This window comes from Nanorana parkeri, unplaced genomic scaffold (assembly GCF_000935625.1).
Source record: "Nanorana parkeri isolate BGI_ZX_2015 unplaced genomic scaffold, ASM93562v1 scaffold430, whole genome shotgun sequence".
NCBI lineage: Eukaryota > Metazoa > Chordata > Amphibia > Anura > Dicroglossidae > Nanorana > Nanorana parkeri.
Window position 1 is genome coordinate 1,155,714 of NW_017306698.1, and position 10,714 is coordinate 1,166,427.

Here is a 10,714-nt window from a genome sequence, read left to right on the forward strand (position 1 = left end):
CAGTAGATCGGGAGGTGAGCGAACACATACCGGCGTTCGCTCACCCCTCGATCCTGCCACGGCTCTCTGCCGTGACAGGGGAGGGGCTGGATTCCCCCCTCCGCCAGCGCTGACTGGTGGAACGGACGGGGGAGGGGGCAGGTACAGCTGGCTCTGCCTCTAGATAGGCAGAGCCAGCTGTCAGTCACGCAGCTGGGCGGATCCCGGCACGGATCCCGCTTCAGATGCGGCGTCTCAGTATACCGCGAGCTGAGCCTAGGGTGACGGGAGGACGCTAGTTTGTGTCCTCCCGTTACCCTAAGGAGAACTATGGGGAAAAGACTTAACCCCATAGTTCTCCTTTAAGGTTTGGTTCACACCACAGAGACTGCATTCCAGAGCGTTTGGCCTCTGAAACGCAAGCCAACTGCCTCCCTGAGTTCAGGGGTGGGAGCATGGTGGTGCATTGAAATCAATGGCACCGCAGCCACGCCCCTCGCGTGGCACATTAGTGCCTAAGTTCCGGTCCAGTGCGATCTGCAAAAATGCTGCAAGCACTATTTTTTTGCAGATCGCACTTTTCTTCACATTCTCATAGGATCCGCTCACACCAGTGTGCTGCATTAACAAATGCGTGTTGAACATGTATTTTATGTTCACTGTGTAAAAAGCCACAACACACCAACAATGCTGCATGCCGCACTTTTCTTTAATGCAATGCAGAGATCTTTCACATCTGTGCACTGTGTTAGTGCATTAGGGTACTATTCAAAATAAATAATGCATTGCACATTTGTACTTGCATTGCAACATGCTTTTTACAGTGCACTAGCATAACACATAGGTGTTAACGGGCCCTAAGCAAAATAAAAATTAACTTGCAAAGTATAAACAATCTACTCCTTTAGTAAATCACCCATTGTGTCCATATGCTATGCTGGTACACCTGCAGCCCATCCTTTATAGTACTTTGGCATGTCATCATTGTTCTACTTTAAATAAAGTTGTTACAAAGATGCATTGCTACCCGCCAGTACAGGACAAACGTCCTTTCATATTACTATTTACCACATTTCACATAAACACAATACAAAACATCTGATTCCGTTAAACAAAAAACTTTCCCGTTTAATATTCCTCTATCTCCAGCAGTGTGCAGTGCATCTTTATTTCACTCCTGCGGTCTATTATACGCCATATTGAGAATGGCAGAGCGACGTGTTTCCTGTCGTAGCGTCATGACATCAGTGCTGCACGTTGCCTATATAAGTGGCGCCTGCCCGCGTTTCCGCCTTTTCCCGGTGTCTTTAGACCCGATTAAGAGAATCTCCCTCCATCCTTCTCCGGTGGAGCGTCCAAAGAGAAACCGCGACCATGACCGAGCAGATGACCCTTCGGGGGACCCTTAAGGGTCACAATGGCTGGGTTACCCAGATCGCTACCACCCCGCAGTTCCCGGACATGATCCTGAGCTCCTCCCGGGGTGAGATACATGTGTATACGGCTCGGTGTATCGATATGTCTCCTCTGTGTGTGTGGGTGAAGGGGTTTTGTCGCTGTATTAGCCGGCTGTATGATGTGTACTCCGGCGGCAGTGTATATATAGTTGTGCGGCCTCTGTGTAGGCCCAGGCTGGAGTGTGTGCTGTGCCAGACCTGACCCCCCCTCCCCAGAGACGGCAGGGAGTGTACAGAAAGCAATGCTGTGTTGTCACACAGACAGGACGTCTGTGTGACAACACGGCATTGCTTTCTGTACGCTCCCTGCCGTCTCTGATCTATGTGACACAGCATGGCCTTCTGTACACTCTCTACCCCCCTCCTCTGACCTGTGGCAGAGCATGGCCTTCTGTACACTCCCTACCCCCCTCCTCTGATCTATGTGGCACATCATGGCACTCACTGTCCTCCCTGATCTGTGTATGTTTCAACACAGCATGGCCTCCCCTGCTCACACAGCCACCTTAAATGCCCAGCCAGTACATGAGATGACTAGGCCTCTTGGCTAGCCCCGTCAGTATAGGCCCAGTGGTCATGGTGTTCTCTGGTTATGGCTTCATTGTCTGTTGTAGCTATAAACTGGTATTGGCCATTGTTTGGCCCGGATACTCTGTATGTGATCTGATATTCTGTATGAAGATCTCTTATGTCATGGTTTTGGCACCTTGTTAGCTTGGCTGGTCTAAGATTCGTGGTCAGGTGGCTTGGTAGTGCATGGCTTGTATCAGGTTTTGTTTGTTACATATGGACGTTACAGGTTCTCTTTAGAAGGGAGAGCATGTATAATAGCGATCCATCACTCTTAAAGTGTAACTCCAGCCTGAATGTTTTTTTGGTGGAGTACGGTGTATTGTAAAAGCCTGTTAGAATTTTATTGCCGGTTGGTGCCTTGTGGGGGTGTTTTCCACTTCCTGTCCTGGTGACAGCTTGGTTACTTGGAGGAAGAATTACAATTTACATCATGGGCACAGGTAGTGATACAGATTGATGATCTAGTCTTCCCTTGCTGTACTTGCCTAGTCAAGGCTAGAACCTCTGTTACATTTTTGTCTGTGTCCCTTCTAGGTAGGTTCACTCGCGGTTTTTACTGGTTATTGCTGCCGACATGGAAAATGGTGGCAAATCTGACTTAAGAGTTGTCACCAAAACCAGAAGCGTGGGTCAATCATTCAGTAGAGATTCCTCTCGCTTCCTGTTACATCTCCTGGACAGGAAATGAATGGAAATCTCCAAAACCAGAAACGAGGGTCAATCTTTTAGTTGGGGGACCTGTTGTGGTGACAACTGTCTACAGAGGAATTTACCTCACTTTGTAGAGAGTCCTCTCACTTCCTGTTACATCTCCAGGACAGGAAATTAAGGGAAATCTCAAACAAGAAGCAAGGGTCAATCTTTCAGTTGGGAGACCTGTTCTGGTGACAACTGTCTATAGGGGGGTTTCTTCACTTTGTAGAGATTCCCCTCACTTCCTGTTACATCTCCAGAACAGGGAATGAGGGGAAATTTCCCTAATGTAACAGACAGGGGGGGAAAAATACAGTCATGGGTTTCAACTCTTTCCACTCTACCCAAAACCAAATAACGTTTTTGGCTGTGTACACTTTAAGGGTGTATTGCTGTCTGTTCGTGGTGTTCTTCCACTGCTGCACCCACCTATAACCATGGGGTTTTAATTCCGGTTAGGCGTGCGATGGGATATGGACATATTTGCTATGATGACACTGACCCCATGAGAGGGTCTACCTCTGCTCTGGGATGATAACATTCTCCTGGTAGCTGTTGGGTGGTAAAATGTCATTAAACTATGGCAGTGTTTTACTAACCCTGAGCTCAGGCAGGAGAAGGCTTTAAAAACTGATCCCCAGCTTGACATTTCTTAGGAAGGAAAATGAAAGTAAAGCAAACCGAATAATCTGATTGGTAATGTTGTTATAGATGACGTGTGTAGATATATGATTTGTGATTCCATTCAATTATATAAGTGACACTTTCCTGTAATTTTGCATTTTAGATAAGACTGTCATCATGTGGAAGTTGACTCGTGATGAGACAAACTATGGTGTCCCCCAGCGTGCCCTCCGTGGTCACTCCCACTTTGTCAGCGACGTTGTCATCTCTTCCGATGGACAGTTTGCTCTGTCTGGGTCTTGGGACGGCACTCTTCGTCTGTGGGACCTTACAACGTAAGTGTCATGTTATCTGGAGTTCCATGGTAAGTTGCTTGGTGAAGGGTGCCAAGAGTTTGTGAGGTCTGGGCTCTCTCGGATGCATGGAGTTTAAGCTCTCTGATGGTAGTGACAGGTTTCGCAGTGTTATGGTGGGAGGTTTAACATTTTCTCTGCTGTCTTTTGCAGCGGTACCACCACAAGACGCTTTGTGGGGCATACTAAAGATGTACTGAGTGTGGCTTTCTCAGCAGACAACCGTCAGATTGTGTCAGGATCCCGCGACAAGACCATCAAGTTGTGGAACACTCTGGGTGTTTGTAAATACACAGTGCAGGTGAGATATGGACATATTTGGAAGTATGGGTGACTTGGCTCTTTTGGTCCTTATGATTAGAACATCACTGCTGATTGTTTCTTATAGAAACAATGTCATACATGCTGACAACCCTGCAATTATGATGGGACCAGAGAAGCAATGTCACGCTTTACTCATTTAATGTGATCTTTGGATGTTTAATCTGATTTTATTGATGCTAATGTTCTGGGATCTGTTTATTTTACAGGAGGAATCTCACAGCGAATGGGTCTCATGCGTTCGTTTCTCACCCAACAGCAGCAACCCCATCATAGTTTCCTGTGGATGGGACAAGATGGTGAAGGTAGGGAGAATGATGGTTGTGTAACTTGCAAATTGTCTTACAAAATGTTTTGTTTCAGTTAAATAAAGGGGTATAAGCTTTGATTTTCTGAGCCGTTTTAAATACTTCCGCATTTAGTAAAAAACTAATTTCAGCAAAGCTGACCTTTACATTCAAATCAAATTCTACCAATGCATTCCTCTATATATGACAGACATGTCAGGTGTACAATGCTGTGATTATGAAATACTTAAACTTGCAGAACATTGACTTCCTGCTTTGAAATGACAAAATGACTTCAGTTTGCCAAAGCAATGCAGAGCATTGCTGGGTAATCTCACAGAAAGGCATTTTCCTCCCCTGAGATGATGTGCATGGTCACATGTCCCAGAAATCCACTAATAGAGCTAGTAATCTGCCCTTCCTAAACATAGCCACTGTCAGAAGACTGGGGAAGAAAAGAGAAATAAGATATACAAAGTCGGAAATTATCTAGAAGTATCTGTTTGTAGTTTGTCATTACTAAACATTTCTTATGGTGTGTTTTGTTATTTTAAAGATATAGGTAAATGTCCACTTTAAAGTGAATGCTCAAGTCATTGGGTATATTCAGTTTGGTTACATTGTTACGGGTTTATTAGCTAAACCAGGGCTGGGCAAATCTCAGGTAGCCAGTGTTGCTTAAAATTCACATCTGGTGTCTGACCATTGAGGTTTTCTCTGGTCAGTGGAGCTGTCTACTGAATTCTTTGTCTACCCCTTGCTAATGAATTTGTAGCTTTGTACAGAGTATTGTGTATTTTACACACTTTTCAGATAAAGTGTAGTTCTGATGAAGCAATTCAACTTCCTATGTCATTTAAGTCTCCAGCCCTCCTCAGTTGTCTCTATTTAAAAAGCTGACCTTAGAAAGCAGTGATAGTAAATTGGGGAGTAATAGTGATCTGGCAAGCAGTTGTGTATATCACAAAGGATGGTCGGAACCACATCTTTGGCAGATAAAACTGGGGGGTTTATCAATACTGCAGCAGACAATCTGGAGCAGTTGCCCAAGGCAGCCAATCAGCTTCTCTTTAGTTTGCTCAGTTAAGATTTGAAAATGAGAGAATCTGGTTGTCATGCACAGCTGCTCCAGATTTTGTCTCCTCCAGTATCGATTCCCCCCGTGTATCTTGGCTGTCTGCCTTGCACTTGTTGCCTTCTCTTGAGACTTCACCAACTGGATGGGACCTGTCAGTAGTGAAGCAGGTTTTTATTTAACTTTGTTGTTGAGATCCGTACAACCTGGTAGAAAATGGCTTCTTTGTGGTGCAGGTTATTCTTATTTGGCCAGCACAGAACCTAAATGAGGATATTGAGCTTGTGCATGCATTTCCCCCTTTGGCATTGCCCTTTACCCCCTTGGGGGCAGGTCATCAAATAGTAGCATAGTCCTGACCCTGCAATATTTGCGGTGCTACCTTGCCCTGACTGGCTCCTCTTCACACTGCTGATGCACACCCCAGCCCCATTCAGCTTTATTAGTCAGGCTGTCTACAGGCGGTCCTGTGGGGTACAGCCATTCGTTGGCTGTCAAGTTGCTGAGTGTACTCAATGATGAGATGTGTCTGAGACTTGTGTCCTTCCTTGCCAGTGGTCATTCCTTATCCTGACATTCCTTTTTATAAGGAGATTTAAATTAGGAATTCTACTTTGATGAAACCATAGATCAAAACTTGTTACTGTTTTTGTTCCTGAATACTTTATAATGTGGTGGTTTATTTTAAGGTCTGGAATTTGGCCAACTGCAAACTGAAGACCAACCACATTGGTCACACTGGCTACCTGAACACAGTGACTGTGTCTCCTGATGGATCACTCTGTGCTTCTGGAGGAAAGGTAAGGTTACTTTTTTTTTCTCTCCTCCTAATGCATTTGCTTTTCACCTCAGAAGTGTCTGTTACTGAAGTATTGGAAGATGATGGGCGTTTCAATGCATGCTGGTCATTGTGACCTATACAGCTATCATCACTTTGTTGTAAGCACAATGCAACTTTATGGTCGATTTCATGCCCACATGGCTGTAGTGTTGAAGTGGTGCAGCACTTTAAGAGTTTGTCGACCGGAATTGTACTCACCTGCAGCGTTTTCCATTTGCACACAGCTGTGTTCCAATGGAACATGCCAGCGTTTGACTTGCTTTGTACCAGTCACGTCCTAGGAAATGGAGAGCATATCAGATGCAGCCTTTAACCTCTTGCCGTCCGCCCGTAGTAAAAAAACGGACGGACGGCACTGCAGCATCTGCGGGTTGCCGTCTCCAGACGGCAAATTTTTTCTGCTCGCGCGCGCCCCCTAGCGGGCACGCACGGGCAGAAAAGACCCGTTCAATGTGAACACCCGGTACCGGGTGTTTCACATATAGGCGATCAGCGAGTCCATAGCCCGCCGATCGCCTATATGATTCCCCATAGTTCTCCTAAGGGTCACAGGAGGACATAAACTAGCATCCTCCTGTGACCTAAAACTCAGTATACCGTGAGCTAACGCTTGTGGTATACTGAGACCGCTGCAGCCGAGACGGATCCCGACATCCACCCAGCTGTGTGAGTGACAGCTGGCTCTGCCTATCTAGAGGCAGTGCCAGCTGTACCCGCCCAATCCGTTCCACTAGTCGGCGCTGGAGGAGCGGGAAGGAGGCAATCCCTGCAGGGAGCCGTGAGCGACAGTCACAGCTCTCTGCAGGGAGATGATCGAGAAGTGAGCGAGCGACGGAAAGTTTCATTCACTTCCCGATCTATTGAGCTGACGGACCGTTTCATTGTCACATGTTGGCCTGAACTGAGTAAAAATCACTTGCCTCACAGTTCTCCGTTAAACTTCCATGTGTATGACTTAGTGGGATTTTGCTGACATAAAATCGGCTGTTTAACCATAACTGAAAACTTGATATGTAAATGTAATGTACTAGCCTTTTGATCCTTATTTGTGGCGCATTACAAGTATTTGATGTGAGATATGCATTTTAAAGGCTCTTTGGCTATCTGTAGTCATAAGAGAGGTCCTATAGATATGTAGCATAAACATGCCCTATCTGCACCTAGTATCATCCATGATTCTAGAAAATGGTGATTGTGGAATATCCAGTTTAGATAAATGGCCATTCCCCTTAGATTAGTCTGCTCAGCGGCTGCCGATGTAGTTTTAAATGCTGCTTTCTCCATCTGACCTAATCCGCCTGACTCATGGGCTTAATGTGAGGCTCTCACATTTATGAGGCCATACAGGTTTGGCATAATTTTTTTTTTTAGCTGTATGGTCAGTAAGCGCATGCAGATGATAGAAACGTCCACAAAACTAGCCACGCATTTTGTTAACTTTTTTTACTCATGAATTTATTGATCCTGGTAATAGGATTTATTTATCTAAATGGCTTCTGAATTTTACGTTCCATTTTTCCATGGCCCTAAACCACCATCCGTGAATCCAGTTTGTGTGATCACTGGTTGTATCTCACTTTTTTTCCCCCCAGTTGATATATGTAACTTTTTTCTTCTCCCCCACCAATTATCTCTATTTTTGTTTTACAGGATGGACAAGCCATGCTATGGGATCTGAATGAGGGGAAGCACCTGTACACCCTCGATAGCGGAGATGTCATCAACGCCCTGTGCTTCAGCCCCAACCGCTACTGGCTGTGTGCAGCAACAGGCCCCAGCATCAAAATCTGGGTATGTTTCATTTCCTGGAGTGAAATGGCTCTTGTACCAAAAATTAACATGCATTAGAAAGTCACAAGAGGGCATTCTAAGCATGTTTACATTTGCTTTCTTGCAGTGATGATTTCTTATGCCATCTGATGCTCATTGCTGAAAACCAGAGGCTGTTTCTGAGCAATAATGGCCAGTACTAGCGTTGTGCTCTCTATTCTCTGTTGGTATCTGACTTTTTTTTTCTTCCCCATACAGGATCTGGAGGGCAAGATCATTGTAGATGAACTAAAGCAGGAAGTAATTAGTACCAGCAGCAAAGCTGAGCCACCACAGTGTACTTCTCTGGCCTGGTCAGCTGATGGACAGGTAAGGATTGTACCTTTTAAACTGCTCATTGATGAGTCTGGTAGTTTTTGGTATTTTTGTAGGTAATAGCCCAATGCCACAGACTTCTTCTGCCTGAGGTTTCTTGGGTAGAGGCTGGTTAGTCAAGGAAATCCACACAGCCAGGCACTTTCGTTTCAGATGCTGGGACTTGGAGCTGTCTAGGCTCTTCCCTTCCTTTCTCCATAGCAATCAGCATGTGGGCAACACCATACCCATGGCTTAAGTGGCCTTTTGCCAATCCTGATGCTGGTCACTTGTCACCACTGATGGGACTGCTTGTGTGCCACGGGCCTTAAAGAGAACTGAACTTTGGAAGCTGTGCCCAAATAAAGCAGGCATAGGGCAAATTAATGGACCCCAGCATTGTCTGTGGTCTCCACAGTTCTTTCCTTATTAGTGCTGTGCATGGTCTGTGTGGAGGTGACCGTAATTAAATCAGATTTCACTCAATCTCTTGAGACTGAGGCAGCAGTGTTAGATCTCACACTGCAGATGTACAGCTGAGGATGTAGACACAGGGGTACCTTGGCACCCTCACATACAGGAAGTGAATTGCTTTTTTTCAGCAGGAATTCCAAGTAAGGTACATTTTTCAGGGTGCTGCTTTGCCACAATTCACATTCTAAATTGTCCCCAAAACATGTAACTTTTTGAGTTTAGGTCCACTTTAAGTCTCTGCTGTTTTTCCTATATTGTGTGGCTTATGGCAGGGACTTCAGTTTTTAAACATTTAGTAAATGTGTACATTGCACTTTGCTGATACTGATTATATGGGGACTGCCATTGGTCAGCTTGTAAAAAGTTTTCTGGCTTCAGTACTGGGAATGACCTGAAACAAGCATGTAGATCAGCGGTTCTCAACCTGTGGGTCGGGACCCCTTCGGGGGTCGAATGACAATTTGCCAGGGGTCACCGGGAGTCTCCCGCTATTAGCCTACAGAAAAAAAAAATCAGCATTGGAATGCATAGCTACATTCCTATTGGCTATTTCACTTTGCAATAGCAAACTAGCTATTGCACCCGCCCACTGCTGCTGTCAATCAGCAGAGGGGGACCTGCAGTTCTCCAACAGGTCCCCATCTAGTGATTATCATCATTATTATTGATAATAAAAGCTGACACCCTCGGCTTGTGTTATATGGTTTGCCATTTTAGCTGTTACGCCAGTGGTTCTCATCCTGTGGGTCGCTGTGTGATTTCTGCTGTGCTGAGTCCTCCTCAGCCCTCTCCTAGGGCAGCAGTGTCAGTTCTCCCGCCACGATGCCAGATGTCGCTGCAGCAGCCGCGTCAACCCTACATTTTACCGTTGGGGGTCACCACAACTTGGCAAATGTTACCAAGGGGTCCCAGCCCTAGAAAGGTTGAGAACCACTGATGTAGATGATAAAGGTAACTCAATCCTAAAGTGGTCAGCTGCAGAGGTGCAACAGCAAATCCCTACAGTACTGCTCTTGGTTTGACATGCTTGCCTTTAAAGGGCAATTACACACAAGATTATGCATTGGGTGCAACAAAGGTGAATACATTACCTGCCCTGCTGGCTAGTTCAGTTGCTAGACAGATTCTGGCTTTGCAGCTCTATTCTCCTGTCAGAATCTTTGCTTTATGATATTGTATAAATCTCTTGTCTAGAATTTTACAAGCTTGGCAGCGATCAATCCCTGCAGAGTTTACCCAAATCTGTAATGTTATTATTGGTGCGCTTCATTATTTTTAATATATTGCAATAATATGGTGCAGCTTTAGTTATTGTGCTCTGACTCTGATCTCTTCCTTCCTGCAGACACTCTTTGCCGGCTACACAGACAACCTGATCAGAGTCTGGCAAGTGACTATTGGAACCCGCTAAGACTTTTTATAACCTGGAGACACTTCTACCTTCAATGTACCAACTAAGACTGCGTGTGCAGTTTGGAGTCGTCTGTTGTAATACCAGCTTGTGACTCTTAAATAAAATTGCTATAAAAGAACACAGTTTTGTCTCGCACTGAGAACTGGAGCAGTTTGGTGATCTATGGGTGCGAATGTGTTTTAGGTAAAATGACTTGTAACGGAGTGTATACCAAAACTACTGGTCTGGATTGGTGCCGCGTCAACCAGTTAAAGCCCAACTCTAGCCTATACTCTTAGGTTTTCAATAGTGTGGGAAAGGGTTGTAGACATTGTCACCAGACTGTTTCAACAAAAATGTTCCCATACGATCATGTGCAATTTACTTTTTATGCATGTTTACATGTAAAAGCCTTCCTTGTGTACACATCAAATTCTGAGGCTACTGGTTGGTGCCACCATCTTGGATCAGCAGACTCAGATGTGACTATAGGGATATATATATATATATATATAGGGGA

General features: G+C 45.2%; 1 protein-coding gene across 1 annotated transcript; it reads left to right on the forward strand.

The window, feature by feature from the left end:
- The first annotated feature begins 1,257 nt into the window (after positions 1-1,257).
- Positions 1,258-10,330, forward strand: RACK1 (receptor for activated C kinase 1). Its single transcript, XM_018560066.1, has 8 exons — positions 1,258-1,462; positions 3,490-3,661; positions 3,833-3,980; positions 4,210-4,305; positions 6,052-6,162; positions 7,854-7,994; positions 8,232-8,342; positions 10,147-10,330. Exons 1-8 carry the CDS (start codon positions 1,354-1,356, stop codon positions 10,210-10,212), a joined length of 954 nt encoding a protein of 317 aa, XP_018415568.1. The 5' UTR covers positions 1,258-1,353; the 3' UTR covers positions 10,213-10,330.
- The last annotated feature ends 384 nt before the right edge of the window (positions 10,331-10,714 follow it).

Excerpts from the sequence above, each read along its gene's own strand:
- RACK1 (XM_018560066.1), top strand. The coding sequence starts at position 1,354 with ATGACCGAGCAGATGACCCTTCGGGGGACCCTTAAGGGTCACAATGGC. Across the intron at positions 3,662-3,832 it reads CGTCTGTGGGACCTTACAAC|CGGTACCACCACAAGACGCT; the intron begins GTAAGTGTCATG and ends TGTCTTTTGCAG. Across the intron at positions 4,306-6,051 it reads GATGGGACAAGATGGTGAAG|GTCTGGAATTTGGCCAACTG; the intron begins GTAGGGAGAATG and ends GTTTATTTTAAG.